Below are 26321 nucleotides of genomic sequence, written 5' to 3' on the forward strand. Positions count from 1 at the left end.
ACCAGTAAATATCACAGGCTAGCGATGACATCGAGAGTTGATTATGGTGTGGATAAGTTAATTAATGAGTAATTAATAATTTAGATGACATTTCAGGCCTAAAGAAATACCTGCAATATGCAGATTTAGCTCTTGCATAATGTATGTTTAAGCTGTTAATCCCATACTCTAACAAAGGACTGACAGATGACAGATCAATGGTCTTAATTTCTTTATTATTATTGTAAACTATTGGGATAATATATTATGTGTTAATATTCAATTATTTTTTGTAACGGTTTAAATATTTTGTTCCTTTCATTCCACCTTAATATAGATGAATGACGTTTAAATCATTCAGTATTCGGCTTTCATACCGTTTCGAAGACAGTGAAGTTACTCTGCCAATCTATTTCATAGAGTATTACGAAAATCTTCTAATATCTCTGTAAAAGATGACTGCCTTCAACAAATGAGTTATATCACGCGGCGTCAATCATTGGCTCAATGGCGCGTGCATTGTTTACATTAGACGTTACTGATTCGAGCAGAATGGCGCCTTTTACTCATTTTAATACCCATTTACACTAAAATAGGAAATAATTTTTACCTACAAATACTTCAAACGTCTTTATTTATTTTTCTAAAGCATAAATAAAATGTTTTAGAATTTAATTTGTCGGAGGAAAAAGTTAATATTTGTGGCTCATTAAGTCGCATCGATGTCATCCTTATCAGTGATTGTTGCGGTCTAGCGAATATTCAATGCGGATCAGTGCGTTACTCTGCTAGTCGGACGTATTGTTCCATGTATATCTGAATCCATCTTGTTCGGTATTATCTAGTTTCAAGGATAAATTCTAGCGTTTATTTATTACTGGAGATTCTCGTAGCACTGTTTTACTGAGATAAAATCTAGCCCAAACAACTTCACATCATCACAATTAACTAATAAATGGGTAATTTGACTTCAGACACCCAAGGGACCGCTTACGTCATCAGTCTGCACTGAGACTTGAACCTGGGAAATTATTGTCGCGAGTTCATTATACTACGGACTGAGAAAAGTATCTAGTCGCTCGCTCAAAGGTTCCGTATACACATTGGCAGTGGGAATTCGACTGCAGTGATTGAAGCATGCAAAATTTCATTTCATTTCACTTTGCATTATTAAATTTAGAATGCAAGATACAGTAACCAGATACCGTAACTAGACTTTTTAGAGCCAGACAAGCGTGTGCCATGCTAAATACACCCACAAGCGAAAAGGGCAATTTTTCGTACAAATATGGGCCATTTAGAAGGATGTTGCTGTCTGGCATGCGTCAATATCGAAAGGAACTGAGATCTTTAGGATATAAACATATATTTTAAGTTTCATCAAAAATCGGATAAAAATTGTGACCTCTAGAGGGTCCACGGTATTACAGACACATTATATTATTTGTGTAAAGGAGAGGGATGTTATACAGTCTAGGTCCGATTTTCATGCAGTTCTGGTGTATATTTCAACGGTTTTAAAAAAACAAATAAAAATTGTGACATCTAGAGGGTCCACAAGCTACAGACGTGATTTATTCTGTACAATCAGGGGCCCTAATACAGCTATAGTTACGGTTCGATAGGCATCGATATCATCAAAGGTTCATCAAAACCGGATACAAATTGCGATCTTTAGAGGGTCCACAAAGTAAAAACACGATTTTTCGTAGTCAGAGGACATAATCCACGAAGTTACTGTCCGATACATGCCAATATTGACAGAAACCAACGTCTTTGAGGTATAAATCTATATTTCAAGTTTGGTCAAAATCGGATAACAAATTCAACATCTAGAGGGTCCGCATCCTTTGTATAATATGCTTTTTTTACACTATTTGCGTAAAGGGGGACGGCCATTTTGACGGGAAATTTTGGTCCGATTTTCAAGAAGCTCAATCTCAACCGTAATTATGGTCTAACGGTGATATAGATGAATAATTTTGAAAATCAAATAAAAATTGGAAACATTAGATGGCCCAAAAACTAAAAGACGTGATTTTTTGTACAATCAGGGGCCATAATTCAGGAATATCGTAAGGAACCGAGAGCGTTGGGTTATAAACATACATTTTTAAGTTTCGTCACAATTTTTATCTCTAGATTGTGCATATGCTAAAAACGTGAATGTTCGTACAATCAGGGACCATAATCCATATACCAAATAGATGAACTAAGACTAGTAATGTAGTGCGAGTTATAAATAGACAATTTTTCCCTTAATTTTTTTCTCCCCTCTTCCTGCATTTTTTGGTTGACTTTTTGGTCTAGAATTGAAGAAAAGGGATCAAATTTGCAATTTCATAGCAGTTTTGGGAGTGAGATTTTCACCCCGTGAACATCAAATCCCCGTAGCCAAAAATCTAAACGGTCAACCACGTACAAAATTATGACGAGGACGTGGCCAAATGTGCTCCCCATTGTGCCTATAAAGATTGGAACCAACGGAATGTTGAGCAAAAAGTTACAGCCTGTGATTTTACAGCCATTTAACATTGAAGTCAATGGACAAATAATTGCTAGTCCGAGTCCTGATTCATCTCATTGGATAAATTAAGTATTTGAGTGGCAGTGATGATCCCCTGTCTTGTCTTTTGTTTGAATGAAGATCAATGCTATACAAGGTTATGGAAAGAGCTAGTTTAGTCAAACCAATACCTATGACTTGCATTTAAAGAATGAATAATATTGTAACGTTTTGTAATTCTTAACACTACGGTCCGATACATGCTAATAACAAAAGTTCCGTCAAAATTGGATACAAATTGTGATCTGTAGAGTGTCAACAAACAAAATGTGGACGGACACACGGATACACAGACACACGGACGGAGAGGGGCGACGGCATAAAAGTGCAGTTCAACCACACGAGAAGGTTGTTCCAAGACCAAAGGAAATTACCATCTTAGGTCATACCCTCTTCAATGATAAATGGAATACAGAGTAAAACATGTTCCTCTCCTACTAGTATTACAAAGCATTTAATAATAACACGCGATCAAAAAAGTTGCCCAGTTAATACTAAACTGTTCGTGAATTGGAACCCGGACCTATTAATTCAACAACAACTTTGGATTATATCCACATCACTAGGAAATAATAAATCATTTATTGTGTTGACTTGCGAGTTTTTATTTTGTTCAACAATTCTGAATTGAATTTACATCAATTTGATCATGTAATCCATGAATCTATTTACATAAATCTTGGCGAGGGGTTATTTTTGTTTCATTTCTGGTTTCTGTGAATATTTCTTAATTTATTCTTTAAAAAACCCATTCTATCCAACATAAATAGACAGGTTGCATTGATATTAACACCAAAGACACATATTCAAATGAACGGAAATTCCATTTGATCGATTTCATGCTCAAATTGTATTTAATACGCACTCTTCAGATGAAACCAGCGTAAGGAATTTACTATTTTCAAAATTGAGAAAAACGCCTTTAAAGAAAAAAAAATCAATGTGCTACAATTTTTATTCTCCAAAGAAGATCTGAGTACATTTGCTTTTCAAACTCATAAAAGCGTAAGTAGTTTTTGTAAACGTTGCGTGATTTGATTTCAATCAGTCTCAAGTGTTCTAAATTCATCCTAGTGAATAACAGTAAATGAAATCCTGACATCTGATTGGATAAATTAAGTATTTGAGTGGCAGATTCCTCCATTCCTCTCAGTCGCAGTGATGACCCCTTGTCTTTTCTAAAGAATAATTTTGTTTGAACAAAGATCAATGATATATGATTATGGGAAGAGCTAGTTTAGCCAAACCAATACCTTTGACAGGCATTTCAAGAATGAATAATATTGTAACCCTTTGTAATTCTTATCTCTATTACCTGTAGTTTTGTTAAAGATATATATTTAGGATTGGTTACTAATGGCAAAACATGTATGGGAAACATCGATCCATGGATAAATGTATTAAACGTTGTCAACGGTCAGTCTACGAGGAAAATGTTAGTATACCCGTGCGTCAATTGCGCGTGTTCGGCAGGCTGGCCGTAGAGACTTTTGATCCTGCACATACAAAATTTTCACCCAGGTTCTTGGGGCTGTTTTACGAGCTACCAAACCCTACGACCCGTGCGTGTAAAAACACGTAAGGCGGGCTGTGAGCTAGGCTTAAGTCAACTTGAACAAGGGAGAAAGCACGCATAAGTTTCCGCCATAGTTTTGTCCCTTTGTTACAAAAAACAGTAGACCATATTATAACTCAATCTGTGGCTTAAATGGGGAAATAACGTTACACATGGGTTACATCGGATACCATATTATAATTTAGTCCATTCGCATAGTATACTAAACATTTTCAAACCCAATTATAACTTTTCCCCATTTGTTACATGACAAACAAACCCTATAATAACATCACCCATTTGTTACATAGCAAATCATATTATAACTTTACCCATTTTTTACATGACAAACCCTATAATAACTTCACCCATTTGTTACATAGCAAATAATGTTACAACTTTACCCATTTGTTACATGACAAACCCTATAATAACTTCACCCATTTGTTGCATAGCAAATCCTATTATAACGCCACCCATTTGTTACATAGCAAATCCTATTATAACTTCACCCATTCTTTACATGACAAACCTTATTTGTTACATTACAACTATTACAACTTCACTCATTTGTTACAAGACAAACCCTATTAAAACTTCACCCATTTGTTACGTGACAAACCCTATTAAAACTTCACCCATTTGTTACGTGACAAACCCTATTAAAACTTCGCAGATTATAAAATATACATCTGCTATAAGGGACATCTCATTAACTATAAAATATATGTTTATTAAAAGGAGAAACTGTATCCATGGGTTACACAAGCGACCCTATTATAAAACAGATATTATTTGTTATACGGAAATTATTATTATAAGGTTATCCATGAGATACTCTATGGTAACAGTATTATGTGTTTTCTGCATTTTATAACTTTATGAAGAATGAAAGGAAGTATGTAAAATGTTGGGTATTTATCATACATGCAATATCCCAACAAACATTTCTCTTACGAGACAAAATGTAAAACATTGACAGTGATGAATAAGTTAGATGTGACAAGTTCTTGATAAATAAGCAGTGATGGGTGTGCAAACATTATCAATAAACTTTATGCAAGTGATAAATTGCTGAGAAATGATAAACGTAATGAGAATAGACAATGAACGTGTAAGTGGATTTTCTGCTCACATGCATGTATCTGTAGCATTAGAACCGTGTACAGAAATAACAAAAGCAGGTTGACATCAAGCATTCTGTTTGACACCAGGGGCTTATCACCATGACATAATAATATTTATCACGAAAAATAGCTGCGTTTACAGTTTTAAAGATACATATTTATCGGGCAATTTTTTTCCAATAAAAGTATAGCAATTTCGGTAAATATGTAAAGGAGAGGCGCCTAACTTGCAAGATAAAACTGGATTCCCTAAAAAACTCCCATGTGGCGCACACAAGACAAACATATGACGGTACCCCTAAAAGCCCGCCTGTCTCCTCGCGTGGCGAAATGAGCGTTCTGTATGTGTTGACCTAATGGTTAACGGTTGTGAGAACATTGAGAGAATTAAACGCCCGGTAGACTGTGATTAAACGACGGAAAAGGAAGTTGGCAGATATTAATCCAGGAATATACTTCGATAATTATGGTCGTTGGACAACGGCTAACGGCATTGAGGTGAAAATGGATTCCCCCCTCAGTCAATTAACGTGATAAATAAGGTTAATAAAAATAGGTTCTCACGGCATGGGGTAGTGTTTTTTTAAGATTAAAACGTTTTGAGAGGGGTTTGAAACAAACTCTTGATGGATAAATTAGAAGGCATATTTACAATGAAAGGACTATCAAGAGAAACAAATAATGAACTAAAGACAGTACTGTTTTACGTGCCTTTTCGCCACCTAATCGCGAACAAGTGAAATTTAAACATTAATTCGGGAGGGGGTGGGGTGGAGAAACTCTATTTTTGACTTTTTTTTCAGCAAAATGTGACACATTAAAGAATTGCATTTGTTTAAACAGTTATTGCATCTAAGATAAATATATATTCTAAGATAAAATATATAACATATCTGTGAAACAGTGAATACGCCCAGAATTATTCAAAAATCTCTTATGGTATTACTTTGGCCTCATAGATTTCGAATATCCAAACCCATTTAACACACTGTTATTTTTAAACACGAATTGTATCGCTATTGGTTGTAAACGCAGCTTACAATATACATCTGGGGGCCGTGAATGGAATAAAAATATTAAGATTCAAAATGCTCCCAGACAATAAACTAAGACATAGTAAGAAAAACATCAACCTTATCTTTAACCATGTCTCTATCCACTTACATGAATCTATGTATAGAAAAGGAAAAACTATATAAAATGACCATCACCAATTACAGTTACGAGAACGTAGCTAAAAACGTTAAGATATAGTTATATGCTTATCTTTTTAGCTACGATTGGATGCCTTTAGTTTCACCTGGCAAAATTAATTTCTTTAATAATGCATGTAACATCTTAAAAATAAGTTAATTTTATACTATTGGGACTAGTTAAACATACCTAGCCCAATGAAGTGAAACATCTTTCGTTTATATGCAGATATTGTCAGTAAAATTTTCAAGCGGTGTTTCTAACAGAATTGACAAAGCCATTCTTGCGACCTGTAAAGGTTATCCTACTTTTCGCGCATTTTGATTGGCTGTTGTACATGACATATTTTTAGCCTCAATTACATAAAGATGTCAAATTTAAAATGCCGGAGGAAAGTCAGTTATTATCGCTTTGATTTAAAAGAGATGATTTGTACCCGTAAGATTATATGCTTAATTGTAGTTGGATGTGGCAGAAATGTTATGAAAAAAACAAAACAATAATCAATCGTTGTTTTGAAGAAAAAAATGACAATTTTGCTGTTTGAAGCCCGTTGGGATTTTGCCAGGTAAAACTATATAGTGTCTCGAAACGCGGAGGGTTGAGAGATAAGGTTTGTTATCTACACCCATTAGGATAGTAACATGCTGGGATGATAACAGTAAAGTTTATCTGTGTATTTCCACTCCACCCCATTCCCATATAGAGGTTATACAGATAATGAAGCATGTGGCCTTGTCATTATTTTCGAGAATTAATATATAGTTCAAGTTTTAACATGTAAAATGCGAGCAGACAGTGACGTAAACAGGTGATCTAGAAACTAGAAAACGTGGTAGTAGCATTTTCTTGAGAATCTACCTACGTCACTTTCTACTTTGATTCTAATTAGTTAAAAATAACACACCGCTCGTCCTACTTCCTTGTCAATGAGCTTTAAATGCATCTATATTTAAGAATAAAGAGTATACACATCCCCTAGACAATATTCGAGCATCAAATTTTATATTGGGTTATGTCGCAAACAAGGTGATGTCCGTTATGTATTGTAATGTCCTATAGCTTTTATATAATATAAGACAAAGACCACAACTGCTATTATAACTCTGCTAAGCTTTTAATTATCTACAGTCTCTTGTATAGTAATACACTTATACATATAAGCAATTGGTGGACCTAATGAATATTAATGAGGTCTAAGGATAGGTTACTATTTGTACAGAAACTATGGGACATTACATATACCGATCACTCGCAACCTCCCTTTGATGTTTTAGTTGGTGCATTACACAATAAAGACAAACAAAAACACTACTCACCCTAATTGTACTTTTTTGAAAGAGCCTGGCAAACTCACGATTTTTCACCAATCCGATCAACTCCCTGGCAGATTCATGGGCGGACAATAACTCGGCACTGGTAATGGACCGATGTAATCTCTGTAAGACAGAACAGCAACACATGGTAGATACTGCTTTAAACATTTATCTGAGGTCACCAGACAATTGTTCAGATCATGCCCATTAAACTATTTTAATATCGAGATTTCGCACTTTAATAGATCCCCAATTTAATCTTAAAAATGCGCTGGAGATACGTGATTGGCTGAAAAGCGGTTATTGGATGAAAAAAAGTTAAAGCCATCGAATAGGGGAGAAATGTAAAAAAGAGAAGGATTGTCAATACCGGGAACTGTGTTTATCGACATACAGGAAGTAATTAGTGGTCTACAGCCAAAATAGTAAACAGAGTTATCCGTTCCCATAAACCCCTTTCCTTCTTCCAGAAAGATTTTTGACGTGGGCATGTACAGCCACATTTCGGGCAAATTCAGATAGTTTTGTGTGTATCATCTTTGTATTCAAGGATGGTGTCAAGGGTCGGACATTTCCATTCAGACGTTCGTCTCACAAATTCACAGTAGGACGACCAGCTTTACAACGGTGGAGTAATTATATAATAACTGAATCGATTTAATGGACGTATGTTTAAATGTATGTAATGTGTTTGAATAACTAACCTGACTGAAGAACATGACATGGGAACTCTTCCAAAAACTGGCTCCTGGTTTCATTCTATAATATGGTACGAGCCACTTAAATACGCCATGTTCTATAAACAATACCACTATTCCTATCATTATTCCTACACACATCATAACAAATAGACCGGCATGATGTGTCACTTCCAACGAAGATTCTTGTTGACTAATACGTTGTTTATAACACTGAGAGTCCGCGAAATGAACGTCTATTAAATCTTCTATCTGACTATTTTGATGATATTCTAATATTTTTCGTGATAAAGCAACCTGTAAAGAAAAAAATGCAGACATAATTATTTACAGTTCCAAAGTTTTACAACTAACGTCAAATTCATGACCATTGCGTGAATTCTCTGTACTGGGATAATTCAGACGAGCACCTGCCATACAGTGTGCCATGAGGGACAATTTGCTCGTACAGCAACTGAATTCCAACTGTCAAGGATTCTTTACGTAACGCCAGACCCCCATCCCCACAACCCGGCAATGAGGTACCGTGCTAGATAATCCAGAGTTACTTTCTAGGCCAACATCAAATCGAACCCGGGACCTCGAGATTAGCGACCCAGAGCCTTACTCACCGAGCCACCGCGGCTCCCGTGAACTCTTTGTATTGGTTATGATTACTGTTACCTACATCGCTTATAACCTACGTCAAACATTGATACTAATCCTGCCAAATATCTAGTTCTAGATGGATGAAATACTTTTAAGTGACCTTGTCGATTTGTTGTTGGCCATGTTTTAATAACATTTTCCTGACACTCTAATTATGCAAGTCAATAGATATTATGTCAAACTAGAAATATGTTGATTATACTGTATTTTTGACACAGGAATACTGATTACATCGAGTCCCATAAATCATCCAAAATAATGAAATTCAGCAAATTGAGCTGCAATTTATTGCATATCCATAATTACTGGATGTAAATGTCACGGGTTAAACGTCCTACTCTTCGTCACCAACAAGAATACTGAAGACAAGCATACGCCATGCTAAAGGGCAAATTTACTAAGGCAGCAGCGTAACAGTCTACTCTTTTTCCAATGTCTTACTGTCAAGCGAGCTTTAACGTGCGACCAATGGTTTAGTGCCGCCCGAGCGACTAGACACCATTCCTTGCCAGGGCGTCCGTTCTGCAACACTGTTAAGGAGAAACCAGGCTGGAAAATAAATCCAGAGGAACTTTCTCGTCCAACACACGGACCTCCTGGTTAATGAGCTAGTGCAAAATTAACCGTGGTTTATATTGTCGGTGGCGGTGCGGCCGTAAACAGTGGCGTTATCACATTTAACAGAACGCTAGCAGCAGCACCACATATTCATATTGACCTCAAGTTTACTAAATGTCGTTGTGCTTGATAACGATAAGAGGATACTTGTCGAAACTTCGTGCCTTTAGAATATAACTAGCAATTGTTTCCCATAAAAAAAACTGTGTTCTACTATATTGTCGGTGGTGGTGCGGCCGTAAACACGGGCGTTATCACATTTAACAGAACGCTAGCAGCAGCACTAAATATTCATATTGACCTCAAGTTTACTAAATGTCATTGTGCTTGATAACGATAAGAGGATTCTTGTCGAAACTTCGTCCCTCTAGAATAAAACTAGCAATTGTTTCCCATAAAAAAACTGTGTTCTACTATATATTCTTGTTGATTACTTTAACCATAGACCAGTAATTCAATAAACATTTATTTTACCTTTAAAGGAGACCCCTTTGGAAGGCCAAAACCATAGCGATCATCCCCAAATATTTTTAACAGAAGTTTGAGCTCACAGCGTGGTGCCAGATGAGCTCTTGCATAGTCCAGTATTGGGTAATCACCTAAATAAGCATCTATTTTTTCGCCACTGAAACAAAAAAACACAAAATGTCAAACTATATGAGTCAAAACTAATTAAAGTTTCGCAGTCTTTAAAAATGATAACCCCATATTCTAATCCCAATTCACTGCAGTTTTACTAATTATTTTCATTTTTCCCAAACTTACCCGCCATATAGATTATAGTTTGATTATATTCTGGAGTTTGAGGGATATATCCATTTTGCTCCTGGAAACTTCTTGTCTTTTCTTTTCGTAAACACAGACAACACATTTCAGTACAATTTAAATATGCAAAATTAATGCATGTTTTATAGAATGTATTTTAATTCTCGACACCCTTGTCAATACGTTTGATGTTATAGTGCTAGAGTTTTATCTTGGACATCCGGGTTATACGAAGGAAATAACATTTCAAATTTGACCAAAAATAAAACAAACGGGTGATTCGGATTGATCAGCAATAAAGGGCCACCTTTATCAATTCAGATAGCAAATATAATGTTTCTGTTCATGATTCTCATCATTAAAATATGTTTTACAAGATATACTAAACACAAAAATTCTACTTGTATTCCCTCTTTATGGTGATGAAGCATGGCCAACGTCAATACAGCTTTAAGTTCATCACATTTTAATGAATAAATAAATGTATTTTTTGGGAAAAATATTTTGCCTTTTAGTCGTCTAAATAAAGAACCCGATATAAAGCCCCCCCCCCCACCTCCCCGTTTTGGTGCAGCCTGGATCACCCAGTTCCTAAGCAAATTTCGTATAACGGATATGATAAAGAAGGGACTGGATAACGAAAACAAAAGTGGAATTCCTTTGACCTCATTTCGTTTTACTTCCGATCCGACGAAGTTCGTAATCGCCAAGTGATAGTACTTCGAGTTTGAATTGTAATTAATAACGCTGTAAAATGACCAATTTAATTACATTGGAAGTTGTATAATGATCAAATAAAGACCTGTTGGCAATAAAAAACGACTGGAAGTGTTAGAACTAGTGAGTATTGTGAGATGATAGCAGACAAAATGTCAAGGAACAGTAAGAAGTTTTATTTTAATCCCGTCAAGTACCTGTGCATATTGCTACTAACTGCAAATGGTCTTTATTATACATATTTTGTTAACGATATCCAAGGTGAACAATCAAAAGTCGATATATTGTTGATATAGAATGCAGCACTTATTGGTTTAACCTTTTATATCATTTGTAATTCAACAGGCGTTAAACAATAACACTATCATTACGATCCTAGATTTTCTATTATCTTTACTCTTGTACTCAGATGACTTGCACTCCATCTTTCATCAGCAAAACAATATTCCAGCAATTAGTCAATAAATTGCAGGTTCAGTACGGGCGTGTAAATTTCCAAAATTGGTATAATTTTTATATCAAATTCGCAATAATTAGAGTATAAACAAAAATCTATCAATTATAAAATCTATTACAAATAATCGGCCCTAACATTACGCTTTGTGCGAGCCATTTCGTATTGACGTTCGTTTTTTTAAAAAGAAATACCATCTTGACAACGTCACGTTCTGTCAATAAGTTACGACCCAACTTGCTGCAATATCCTTCCGTTTCTTTTTTTACCCACAATACAACTATTGATTTTATTTTCTCAACAAACTTGGAGAAGTGTCTCAATTGACATATATCAAACCTTGAACAAGATTAGCGGACCAACGAGAATTCCGTTAACAGACAAAATTAAAACTTAGAAGGGAACAATAAAACTATTGAGATCTCTTAGGGCTCATTTCAAGCGGCTAAATTAACTGAAATGAGGATTTAGAATTACGTTTTACACATATTTTATCTAACCACAAAACCTGGCTTTAGCTACATTCAAGATATAAAACCTTCAAGCAGAATGTACACGCTCAAAATGAAATATTTAATTAAATGCCATTCTCGAAGAATGATATTTTTCTATCCCGTATTTAATTCGTAAATTGTAAGGCACTGTAGCGATATTTCTCATAACATCTCAGAGGCAATGAAGGAAGCGTGAATAACCAACCAACCAAACATAGCAATCTGTGGTGTGGCAACACTATATAACTATCTTTAAAGAGTGGACAAGGTGTCTTACCCCACCACCTGTCATGATTAAGATCTATTAGTAGAACGGAATTGACATATATATAAATACTGAATATTTACAGATATAAAAATTGAATTTTCGGACAATAAGTTTGAAAAGATTTTTGGGCAATTGGTGTTTTCTAAGAACCAAAATACATCTGCATATACTTAAAAAAAAATAACCGTAACTCTACAACACCTTTCCCGTGTATCTTTCACTATGGTATATCAAGTTATATCTATTAACATGAAAATTCAGGTCTATTCTTTTATTATTGTTTATTGTCTCTGTCGCTTCCTCTGTTTTTGCATTATTTTGTAATAAACCGGTTCAGTTGAAATGGAATGCGGTTAATAACATGTCACTTTTCTGAATCAACTTGGCTAAGGAGGAAATGAAATGAAATGAAATGAAATTAGGTTTAACGTCCTATTGTTCTGCTCCTACTGGGATAATGAAGACGGGCTATGAGGGAAATATTGTCCGGGCAGTGGCGCTTTTGTCTACTCTTATTTCGAATTCTAGGTGTAAAGGTTTTTTTTTACGTTCAAGCCAATGTGTACACGGGACCTCGGTTTTCTGTCCCCAGAACGACTATACGTTGTCCCTTGTTAGGCCCTCCGTTTTACACCACTGACAAGGTGAAACCACGCCGGGAAATCCCAATGAACTTTCTCGGCCAACGCAAGGATCGAACACGCAACTAACTCTATAGACGTGATACGTTTTCAAACAACTTAAACCCGTCATTCTTCATGTGGAAATGGAAACCGGTGTCCCAAGTACAACACTGTATAAACCTCTAAAGGAACGACAATAGATTATCTGGTCACCCAACGAAAAAAATTGACCCGAAATCTTAAATGGATTACGTGTCCGGATAAGCGGTTTTGACGTTCACGTCCAAACGACTCAAATTTTGAGCTGAGATTTTGAGACAAGATAAATACACACATCTTCTATATTTTCGCGTTTAAATTCCATACGTACACTGACTTTTATTTCTGAGACTCTGTTAAAATTGAGATTGTCCCTTTAAGGTGACATTTTATCGCTTGAATTCGGTTTTGGTCGTACGTTGTGCTCATAATGATCGCAGTCTTCAGCAGAGTGGTAGCCGCGCAGTCTTGTCGGTGTCGAATATTCAATCAATTCATAAAGTTGTCTATATCGAAATTGCGGAGAGCAATGAACAGTATTTTATGAGCTTTATGCTACAACAGCACTAGAAGGTGCGCAGCATGAATACAAGAACAAAATATTCATAGATTGCATGAATCGAAAATTGTGGATGTGTTTAATTGATGTTTATCAGAAAGAATATGTATCCCGGTGTATTCAAAATCCATTCTCTTTTAATTTTCTACCTGGATGAAACTGAAATATCACCGGGATTCTTCAGTTTATAAAGACTGGATTGTAGTCCAGGATGCTATATTATAACACTTTAATATTCAGGATGATACAATCTAAAACTGTAAAGTCATGGATGATAAAATTCTAACTCTCTAAAGTTCAGGGTGATAAATTCCAAGACTCCATAGCTAGGGTTGATAAATTCTAACACTCGTAAGTTCATGATGATCAATTCTAACACTCTAAAGTTCCAGATGATACATTCTAACACTTTAAAGTTTAGGGATGGTAAAATCTGACACGCTAAAGTTCAGGATGATACATCCTAGGACTCGAAAGCTCAGGATGATAAATTTTAACACTAAGATTCAGGGATGATAAATTCTAACTCTCTAAGTGATAAATTTATGATAATAAATTAACACCCTAATGTTCATGATAATAAATTCTAACACCCTAATGTTTAGGATGATAAATACTAACACCCTAAAGTTGAGGATGATAAATTCTAAGACCCTAAAGTTGAGGATGATAAATTCTAAGACCCTAAAGTTCAGGATGATAAATTCTAACACTCTAAAGTTCAGGGTGATAATATCTAATACTTTAAAGTGGCCAGTAAGGAATTGAACTTTGGATAGCGACCAATCAAACACACATTGTTTCCAGGAGTCCAGAATACTTACATGATCATTTCAATGGCAGTATCTGTAGTAGGTACAGCAGTAGACATGGCATATAACTTACTGGATATTTTTTCTAAAAATCCCCCAACAGCACTTCCTGGTAATAGACCTATACGTATATCTAGTAACTAAAAATAAACATACATTGTATATACAAATATTATACAAAGCAAAGCTGATATGATCCGTCCTTTGATCTCTCTGTAAACACAATATAGAAAAGTTTCAATTACCTAAATTATAAGGGAAAACCGATATTATAGAGTGCTTAAAGATAAGAGCATATCCCTTGGGGTAGTCCTTATTAAAATGTTTAATCCGAAAAAAATGAAAGAAACTGGTTCAAGTTCAAGTATCTTCACAGTTGGAACAAATGTTAGCATTCTGTACGCAACCCGTACACTCTCCCCTCTACACCAATCCGGTATTCCCTTCCCTAAACAAAATCGTATTCCTCTTCTTACTGGTTAGTCGGGGGCTTGCTCTAGTCATTTTTATAGCAAAGGTGATATTTAGCGACAAGGGAAGACACTTAAAATATGTTGTCTAGTTTTTCAATGGCAATTATTTATGACATTAATCGATATAATATAGATTTTTTTTCTTTTCATGTAACTATGTATATCTATTTATATTATATAACAATAGTGTTGCTGTAGCCATCATGTTCAATGTTATTTACACTGTCAATAATAAAATATAGTTACATCTATTCTAAATGTCATTCAAATTCAAAATCCATTACGGTAATTATAACACATTGTTCAACTCTTCTTTTATTCTCGCGCATTAAAATATTAATTGTCTGTATGTGTTTATCAAAGTCATTGATACTCTTGGGTGTGCGGGTATGGTTTTCCATCATTAGAATTTTTATGTGGAAAATACTGCGTCTTCAGTATATTGTGGTCATATCATGTAATGTCCAACTCTTACTTTTCTTCTGACGCATTAATTTTCTATATGTGTTTATCAAAGTCATAGAGTTTAAAGGCATGTCTTTCTATCTTTAGCGATTTTAAGGTGAAAAGACTACAGATTTAATGGAACATTGAAAGTTTCTCTTTCAAACTATTTATTACCTTTGCTTTGAACCAGGGCGTGCTCTTGCGATTCAGCTGAAAACCTGCTTACTGTGAAATGGCTAAAACAATGATTCGGGACCTGTAGACTTGGACTAGAGGTTTAAAAGACCTACTTTTAATGCATCAAGTCTAACTGCTACTGTTTGATTAGTCAGATGTTGGGGTGTATGAAGAACCATGGGACACAGGCAGTAGCCAGAACAACCCAGCCCACTAATCTCAAGTGTTTCGCAGAACAGTTCGTATTGAATCAGGATATGCTATTAGTTTCATCAAAAGCATTCGATCAGATATTTTAAATAAATTAGATCAATAAAATATTTGACTTACCCTTGAGTCACCTATATCCGTATAATCTATCCCAGCATGTTTTCCTGCTATAAAGGCAGCCAAATTAGCAGTATAACTAGCAATGATAAAAATGGCAGCAAACGCCCAAAAGTTTTGCATGACTTTACTGGGCCAGGCTTTCGGTGATTTCGTTTTAACAGTATGACCAAATAACACAGAATACACCATAGTTAATCCAGAAGCTAGAGTATAATTTGATTTTCGTTTTCGACCCCATGGATTTAATCCGAATGGACTGTTCCATTCAAATAAGGCCATGGCAATTGCGGAAAGAGTAGCACTGACAAATATTGCAAACCACACTTGAAGCGCAAAAGGTTCTAAAAAAGCATCCATATTTGTTTCGCGGGTTTTCTCGGAATACAAAATAGAAAACCCTGAAAAAAAATAAGGGTCCGTGAAATCGATCACTTCAGATCGTACCCGTGTAATACTAAAGGCTCCCACGGCGAAATGGGCTGTTCCATCCATTAAGTCCCGCACCATGCCGTTCCAACTGCCGTTCACCTTCCTACCGTACGTTTCATCCTGTACAATAAATAAGGTAAAGTCGAAATCCAGATCACTTGCCAATTTATTCAGCAGGTCAATAGCAAGACCTCTACAGCAGTGAATTTCGTATGTTTTATTTTCACGATATATCTGTTGTTCGTAATCTCGTATTGCTGCTATTGTTTTAGCTTTATCCTTAGAAAAGAGTTTTAGACACGTGGTGTCCGTCACACATCTTTGATAATCTTTATGTGGAGCTTCTTGCATCACAAATGGCTGAACGGGGTTCGTCACCACACGATAGCGCTTGCGTCCTTGTGTCTTAGAGTCTGGAGACGAGGCATCTCCCGGCCAAATAATCCCAAATGGTCGCACATCATCTCCCTGAATACATCCAATATCACGCCATACGTTACCGCGACCATCAAACACTAAATTCCTCACTTTAAAAGATGAAATATTTAAATATCCACCGGTATCAAATTTTAATGATCCCGTTAATCCATATATAGTTGTATCTATCAAAGCTCTGAAATAGAAATAAAAATGTCATCATGAAATCATTTGTTTTAGAAAATGATGGTCCTGTTAGGATAGATTACACGTTTATCGCCTGGCAGATCATTTATCTTCTAGTGGATTTCGCGTTTCAATCACTGAAGCGACGTTTTTATTATAGTAGATGTTTGAAAATGGAGAGTTGCAGTCATGTATCCAACAAAAGCAAACATTGCCTAAGTATTTTTTTAAAAAAATAAATAAAATAAATTGATTGCCCCAGTTGGTTATAATTAAGCCTTAGTGACTTTCTGAGGACATCCTAAATTGTTCAGTTTATCAATAAATAATGAAATTCGGTCTTAAAAGGAGTCAACACTAAAGCTGTTGTCTCCCGCCTCAATCCCAAAATAAACATATAACACATATTAATTACCTGTACATTTATCTTTTAGTTTAATAAAGCATCGAATAATCAGTTCAACTGATATTAATCAAGATATTGATGTCATGAAACTATGCATCAATTAGAGTTATTATGTCCCAAGGTCTCGACCAATAAAATTGCGCATCACTGCTTAGCCTAAGCATGAAATGTTTATTACCAATAGAGGCATTTACCTAATGAACAAATGTAGCAATATAGTCGTGGCGACATTGTTTTTAAATTTATAGACAAAGAATAGAGAAATAAGATGACTTTATATTTCATTAATTAATATATTTGTCAAATTAATAGTTTCACACATATTCACATATATATTATATATAGTGTGCACTTAAATCAACTTAGGGTATAAATGACATATTGTTATATAAAAAAGAGTTATTTAGCCAAAGCATGTGTCTATAAAATATCACAGAGAGCACGTGTGCAAGGAAAAGTACTATTGCGTCATTGGGTTTAATTGAACCAATCATTTTGTTAATTACACAAGTTCAGGGCCATGCACGCGCTTTGTTATGGGTGATATACGTGAGTGCTATATAAGATATCTATTTGAAACTTTCAAGCAGACTTCCATTAGATTCCAGAGAGGTTCCATCTGAGTTCCTAGACAGCGGCGAGGCTGGCTAGGGTGGAGAAATGTTTTTAGCTAGTATTGTTATATATTATGCTTGTATACATGTATTCGGCTATATATATATAAAATGTAGAAACGAACTGTTGCATTGTTATTCCTGGTAAGACAAACGTCTTAAGAAAACTGTAAGAAGTAAATACACAACGTGAATCAGAAGTAAAGACAGCTAGAGACAAATACTAGACGATCACAAGGCTACAGAAATATGTAGTAAGAAAAGATGTATGGGTCGTACGTATGATGTGGCGACCGGTCTGGCATCTCCCGCTCTCCACAAATGGACACCTAGCTTAATCATAAGCAGAAGTATTGTGTCCTAAAATGTATGACGACGGACCGACGTGTGGCTCTATTTCAATAGCCCACTGACTTCTTTGACATGCGAGGTGCTATAACATTAGAATATTTGGTGCCATTTTCAAATGTGTTAATCATCATGTATACAGTAGTTTCTCGAGATTAACCATATATTTCACTTGAATAAAAGCACGTTTTCAAATATAAGTTCACCGGAGCTGAAATATGTGAATTCATCCAGCATTATGCAATATTCATACAAATGGCACCAATGATATTCTACTGAAGATTATAACGTCAGGAAGACTAACGAAGTATTTGTTGGATTTAAGCTATGCTACTCGAATGATGGCGTGTATCCTCAAAACATAAAACTTCATAAATAATTATACTAAAAATATTGCAGTTTTAAACCACTGTAGGATTGGCGATCAGCTCGAAAGTGTGGTCCAAAAGATGACGTTGCTAGCTAGTCGTCACTTGTGACATCACGTATCTGATATCAGGCTGATTAAAAACGGGTCTGTGTGTGTGAAATATGTGATATCGCAGACAAGAAAACTAATCTGTATTTCGTTTCGTTTTTATACTTTCTATGGCCTCGACAACACAAAGATCTGACCGTTTGTATTGGGAGGTCGCATCAGGGGCTACACAAGCGCCTCTTTACCCTATGACGTAAGTTATTCGATCAACCAATCAGCTTCGTTGTTTTGAGTTGGTATTCGGAAATAAAACTTTTTTTTTATTTGTTTTCAATCGCTGCGAATGTCTACCCACGTTAAGAACTCCACCCAAAAGACTATTTTATGGTTAATACCCCATACCAACCAGGAGGCGAATTATTTGTCAACTCTTCAGGGACCTCGTGTATTGAAGACAAGTAAAACGAAATTTTTAACCTTACAAAAAGATTGGTCTGCCATCTACATAATACCATTTGGTTCAATCCGATTAAAAAATATTTTTTTATTATCTCGTAATTACGAAAATCCTTTTTGTTCATTTGACTGACCCAAATGGGCTTCTCCGTATCTTGTAATTACGAGAAAGTTATCTTATAACTACGAGATACTTATCTTATAATTACGAGATAATTATCTTGTAATTGCGAGATAAGTACCTTGTAATTACGAGATAATCCGAATAATTTCTTTCAACTGATGACCCTAATGGTCTTCCGTAGATATCAGAGAATACTAAAGGGACAATCGTTTACTTGACTGCGATAGCACTTATGTGGGACCAGATGCTAAACCACAAATCGCATTTATCTGTAATCGTATTGTTCCAAAGAAATCGAACAGAGATAAGTCTCCAGCTAGGTTGACTTAAATTATGTTATTACTTTAGACCCCTATGAATGCGTATTCCCTAGTAGTGTCCAGGCCGTGCTCCACGATTTGTTATGGAATTCTCATATATTAATTATTACTATTAAACTTAGTATTTCCAAATAAATAAGCGGTACAGGTAATATAAAACTTACGGACACCTGCCTCGGGGACGACCACGGGCATTTATATATGCAATTTTAAAAGTAGTTTGGCATTTTAGATGCAGCAGCTACAGGACTTTAACAATAAAAGCGGATCGAATTTATTGGTTCATAATAAAAGTTATTCCATGTTCGTCTATTTCCAGCCTTGCATTTGCTCGTTAATTTGACAGATTCTATTAGAATTTGTCCGAGTTGATCGTGTTCTTATGTTATTATACTTGGGCAATCAATCACGGTCGTTAATGACGATAATGTACTTCTCTTTGTTTTAAGATAAGATCATTTGATGATTTCCTGCAGAAAGACACGACAAACGCATGTTTAATAGCAAGATCAGAATTTCAGTTGCGTAAAACGGGCTATATTGTTCAAATACACGACATTTTGTTTGTTCAGAATTATAACAGATCATTTTAAAATATTTTAAATATATACACTCCATTAAAGACAGACATAGACTTCCTTTTGTAGCCTTAGAAGAAGGACGTCATCTTTGCCGTAGGAGAATTGGAATCAGCGTACCAGATAATTTGCTGATACGGTTTAAGAAAGAAAATGGGGTTTCTGGGTTAGCGTGGGAAATTGTGACCGGACATCGGCCTACTCTTATTTCAAATTCCAACTTTCAATGGTTAATTTACGTGTACGCCAATTGGAATACGGGGCCTCGGATTTTCGTCGAAAAAGCACGACGAACTTTCTCGCCCAACACCTGAGTGACTCCCTGGAACAAAGGAGTGCACACTCTTCCACCTCCCGTCTTCATTAGCCCAGTTCGAAGCAGAACAGTTGGACGTTAAACCCCATTTCATTTCATTTCTCTTCCACCTCCACCCCTTTCAATAAAATGCTTATTATTTCGTTTGTTCAGATTATTTTTAAATAATTTAAATATGTAACAAAACACGTGCTGAACGTAGTCGTGTACAGTCAGACATATATTTTCAATTATCGATTGTAATTACGAAGTCCTAGTTAAATTTGTTCTGGCCACAAAGGACTATAATGTAACTACATATCTGAGTTTTAGGGTAGGTGAGCGCGGTGGCTCAGTGAGTAAGACGTTGGCTCGCTAATCTCGTTGTCCCGTTTTCGATCGTTCGGATGGGACGAAAAAACAAGGTTCTAAGTACACATTGGCGGGCGCATAAAAGAACCCTTGACCATTGAAAATTCGAAATAAGATTCATAATGCCGTTGTCAGGGCAAAATGTCTCTCATAGCATACTATATATGGCATATGCCCGTCTTCATTAGCCCAGTCGGAGCAAAACGGTAGGAAGTTAAACCCCATTTTATTTCAGCTATATATATATATATATTTAAAAAAAACACACATACAGATTCTATTCTTTATTATTATATTTGTTTTGAAGAGTATATAGCTTGTGAACAGCACATTTTGTAAAAAGTTGGCACAGAATGTTGATGTGGTCTAATCCCTGTGTGATATGTAACTATGCCCATAAAGGCTTGATGACTATGTATATCACAGTGTGATATAATGACTATAATGTCTATAGAGTTATAATCCACGGTATGGAACTGTGAATACTTTGATGTGTAACACTACCTGTTGCTTTAGAGAAAGTGCAACTTGTCCCAGAAACTAGTAAACAGAACTTGAAAGGCTGGATGGCGACGGGGTTAAAATGTTGGTAATTACGTTGAAATTGAAGACGGATAGTTACATGTTTACTTGTCTGCTACTTTCAATTTATGTTTCTCAAGATTTTCATACTGAACGTGCTTTTGGGCAAGATGATATCACATGTTGCCGAATCGGTAATGGGACGTGTGCAACCCAATGAAAGTTCTGGAGAATGTTGGAACCGGTCGAAGTGACGAGTATTAACATTAATATCCAAGTGGAAATCAATTGTGATCAGTTGCCTGTACGCATACCACATAAATCAGTGGTTCTCAACCTGTTTTTGCCAACGGCACACCTTGGAACACATGAAAAAATAGCGGCACACCTGGCTAAATATATATATGAGAAATATTTAAATTTTGCAAAAAAAACCCCCAACAAAACAACAAAAAAACCCATGGTAAGTCTGAAGGAATACAACTGTAAACAGAGACTGTCTAGTCATAGACACATAGAATGACTCAAAGAAAAACACAGCTATGAACGTACCAGTAGATACCAGTGAATACTCAATTGGGATCACCTGGGTTATCACATTTTCTTAGTTAGTGTGCGTTTCAAAATTTCGCGGCACACTTAGGAAGATCTCGCGGCACACTGGTTGAGAATCACTGACATAAATCCACCCCATTTGTTTACCCCGAAAGCAATTCCTTCTATTTACAGCCTTGTTTTCCTTTCCCTTTCCCTGGTGTAAGTCGATTGGGTTGACTTTGCAGTATAAAATCAAATAAAGGGTTAGAATTTATATTTACTGCCAGGTTTTGGAGAGTATTTATGATTTTGAGGCGGAAGGATAACTTAGTTCAGAGGTTTGGATTTGTTGAAAGTACAGTAGGTGTCTTTAGCTGTGGGAAGATACCGGAGGACCCGTAGAAGAAACACGAGGTTGGACGGCTAAGCGACCCTATTCCTTGTCACGTACAAGTGTGAGATTGAAACCACGCCACTTGACTGAATGAAAGATCTAAAGTGCATGCGTTCGTCTATTCGAACCAATACTCCCATCTAATTACAGAGGTACAGAGAGAGAGAGGGAGAGAGAGGGAGAGAGAGAGAGAGAGGGGGGGGGGGGGTAAACGTCTACTCGACACAAACTATGTCATTTCGGAACCAACACACGGTTCAGTTTTATTTCAATAATTCACTTGAGCGTAGGGGTCTTTAGCAATGGGAGGAAACCGGAGGACCCGGAGAAAACCCACGAGGTTGGACAGGCGACCCTACTCCTTGTCGCGTACAACCGGGAAATCGAAACCACGCCAGCTGACTCTATGACAGACCTGGTGATACAGCCCACACGTGCTAACTATTCGATCACCCAACCCCCTTCGTTTGGAAACAACACTCCCATATAATTACAGAAGTCCAACTTTAACACCAGCTTTTCACTTTTTGAAACAACACTCCCGAGAGAAACATTTTTGTATACTGTTTGTTTTAGAATATGCAAACTGTCAGGTTTTTTTTATTTGAACGGAATTTGGTCTCTTTAAATAGGGAAGAACACGCTAGTTAAATTGATGTTTAAATGGCCACTGGTATATTGACGTTAATGAAGTTGTATTCCTGTGATTCTACATTACCGTTTGTCACGCGATCACATCACGGTGTCGAGTTCAAAGGTGAAAGTCGATGTCGTTTGGAGAGAGAAGGCGTATCAATGCGTGTCATTATCAATTGTTTTAAGTAAGTGGATAGACCGCGTACTTGTAAACATGCCTAATTTGTTTTTGTGTCAAATAATTGATTTGACATGTCCACATAAGAATGCAAGATTCGAAGACAGCTTCTACTCAATTAAATCAGACATGCTGCTTTAATCACCTACACATTTCTGTTAGAGAGATTTACTCCTAATATTCGATGGTGCATGTGAGTTGGTTGGTAAGAAGAATGACACAGGACATAGAAAAGATTATCCGTAGTTAGTAATTTGGTTTTCCATATTGTTTTAGGAATATCCTAGTGCGGATACAGAGAGTGTTTTGGTGCCAGGGTGTGTGCCCCTCTTTTCTATTCGCATTTGTTAAATTTGTATTCTCTTCACCACAATAGGAACGCCCCTTGGAAATAACACTCGGGAAATCGCAAGCCGATCATTATACTAATTAATTGTTATTTTTTTTTTTAAATATTTGGGGTCTAACTCTGATCGACTAAGTATTTATGATACCCTAGCCTTGTTCGTCCTGTTAGGGAGAGAGAGAAACTATGTCATTTCGGGACTAGCACATCTTTCAATTTCATTGCGTGTATGGGTCTTTAGTAGTGGGAGGAAACCGGAGGCGCCTCTACTCCTTGTAACGCACAGGCGAGGAATCGAAACCACGCTACTACTTGACGACTCAATGCCAGACCTTATGGCCCAACGCACATGCATTAAACCATTCAGCCACCCCCACTCCGCCTTCATCCTGTTAGGACACCAAAAATATAACATTTTCTTACTAGTGAGTTGCCAATATATTACTAGCTACGATACTGGCACCAATAGAACTATATAACCGTGCAGGTTATAGTAATTATATGTTATAGTTTAAATCTTGAATATTTAAGATAATACATTAATAATTTTAAAAGTGAAAGCCTGCAAATTGAATTCATTTAAACTATCGGGACAATAACTATAAAATATTAATTGTGTGTGTGCTATTAAAAGGTGACTCACCAAGGACGAAATATTATGTAATATTAACCTTATTGTTTATAAAAAGTTACTGCCAATATGGTCTGTCGCGTGAACAAGCGAATCGTATGATTAATCTATTAATTATTTTATATACCATTGTTTTATTTCTTATATTGTAAATTTTTATGCCAATTCTTGTTTATGGCAACACTTGATCTCACCAAGTGATTAGAAATAATTCCATATAAATATGCGATTATACTTGATACGTCAGTCTTTTAGGTCTATCCGACTTCGTAGCATAAGGTACTAGTCGGCTATCCTCGGTCCTGTAAGTGTGTGTAAATAATTATTATTATAAGTTTCCAGTATTAAAGTTTTGAAGAACAATTCCAGACTCTGTAATATCTGAAGGACCACACGGTCACAACTACACTGCGCGAACAGGAAACGGAAATAAGAATATCACAAACCATTTGGCCACAGATCACTAATTATTTCCCCATTGACTTTTATGTTAATTCTCGTCTCTTAGACCGGCTCTAACTTTTCCCCAAATTTTCGTTGGATAGAACGCTTTCTGCCACAGATGGAGCAACGTGTGGCAACCTCTTGCCCAAAAGCATGTATGAGGTTCACCATGAAAAACTCGAGATACACAAGCTGGAAGTAGAGACAAGTAAACATGCAATTTCCGGCCCTACATTTCAACGTAACCAACCTCACAACTCTTGTATCCTTCCGCCTCAAAATAATGAATATTCACCAAAACCTGGCAGAAAATGTATTTTCAAACCCTTTTTTTCGATTCTACTCCAAAAGGTCAACAAAAATCGCCATGCAAAAGGGGGGAAAAGGGAAAAGGAGAGGGAGACTAAAAATAGCTTTGGCCCTTGTTTCGTGGGTGACGGACCAGGAATATTTGGTGATTTGTGTCCGTATAATTAACAGGGATCTGGAGAATCACTTAAAAGGGCCGAACTGTTTACGAGCATTTAAAGAAGAAACAGAATGTAAACTATCTGAGCGTTTCAGTGTGCTACTTTAAAATACCAACGCATCTTTTCAAGTCGTAATTAATCAATCTTTAATCATACCAATATTTAAATATTAGAAATTATAATAGTTTTAGCACTATTACAAGCAAATTCTTACTTACAATAAACCAGCGCTATTTTAGCTCATAACTAATTTAATAACTTGAATTTTCAAACACGGTATTTGAGAAAGTAGGTGGGAGGTTATAGAATACAGAAAGCTCTTGGTGCCAATAACCTAGTATGTTTCACTTCACCCCATTCTAAGATTGAAGTTGGTGGGTTCATAACAACACTGCATCTTTACGTGTAAAAGAGTGAAGTATGACAATATAGCAGAATAAGCTGTGTTTAGAAATAACACGCTCTGTGAAGCCAGATAAAATTATTGATCTACTCGCACATTTGATAGACGAATATTTCTTGGGATTTCCCTTGATGTAGCCGTAACGCGTGTTCCATCACTCGCCGCGTAATTACATGAGACCATCGAGGGACAGAAAACGGCAGAGGATAAGATAGCCAGATGTAAATTATACTGAGAATGTAAAAGAAGGAGGAAAAAAATAATCTTTAAAATAGATTTTAAATTTGAAATCGGGTCAATGTGCGTTAAAGAAAAACGAACCCTCAATAGAATCTCTTGTAGATAATCATGCATTGCCAAGGGTTTCAAATCAGTTTTTAAAAAAAAGTGTCAGATAACCCAGTAAGCATAGACATTAGGCGACTCGAGTCTTTAAAGTGGCTTTGAAATCCCAAATGTAGCTAATTTTGCTGGTAACAATGTTGTGTGTGATTATAGCACATTACCTTATGATCGAGTTCAATATAATGAGGTCAATAATACCGGTAAACAGCAGTACCATTTCATAAGGGAATAGGGCAACATTTCTACTGACATTTCAATGAAGTCATTCCATAATTATAAAGCCAAATAGAATATTCGATATCTATTTTTTTTTAAAGTTGGATACATTATATTGAACCAGTTGTCGTTTCATCCTTGGCATGATATATTAAAATCTAAACTGAAGTGTATTGATGGAATTCCGTCAACAGGTTTCATAGAAAATACACTGCAGTGTACACAATATTAATCATTTATATTGTGCATAATAAATCTGTGGTTTCTTAAAAGAAGAGCATCGGTACCGCTGCAATATACGTCCACATACCTAGTGGTCGCGGCATGCACTAAAATAAATAATTGCTGTCTTTATAGTATAAGGAATAAATATGCAA

The 26321-nt window shown here is 36.0% G+C and overlaps 1 protein-coding gene across 1 annotated transcript in view; it reads right to left on the reverse strand.

Moving 5' to 3' along the window:
• LOC130012417 (glutamate receptor ionotropic, NMDA 3A-like) overlaps window positions 1–26321 on the reverse strand; it is a 92028-nt gene that overhangs the window by 12543 nt on the left and 53164 nt on the right. The window contains exons 3-7 of the mRNA XM_056100298.1: window positions 15860–16901; window positions 14445–14572; window positions 10176–10326; window positions 8442–8732; window positions 7741–7860 (exon numbers count right to left, since the gene is read on the reverse strand). Coding sequence (XP_055956273.1) covers window positions 7741–7860; window positions 8442–8732; window positions 10176–10326; window positions 14445–14572; window positions 15860–16901 — 1732 coding nt within the window. The remainder of the gene's footprint in view (window positions 1–7740; window positions 7861–8441; window positions 8733–10175; window positions 10327–14444; window positions 14573–15859; window positions 16902–26321) is intronic.

This window comes from Patella vulgata, chromosome 4, assembly GCF_932274485.2.
Source record: "Patella vulgata chromosome 4, xgPatVulg1.2, whole genome shotgun sequence".
In the NCBI taxonomy this organism is placed as follows: domain Eukaryota; kingdom Metazoa; phylum Mollusca; class Gastropoda; family Patellidae; genus Patella; species Patella vulgata.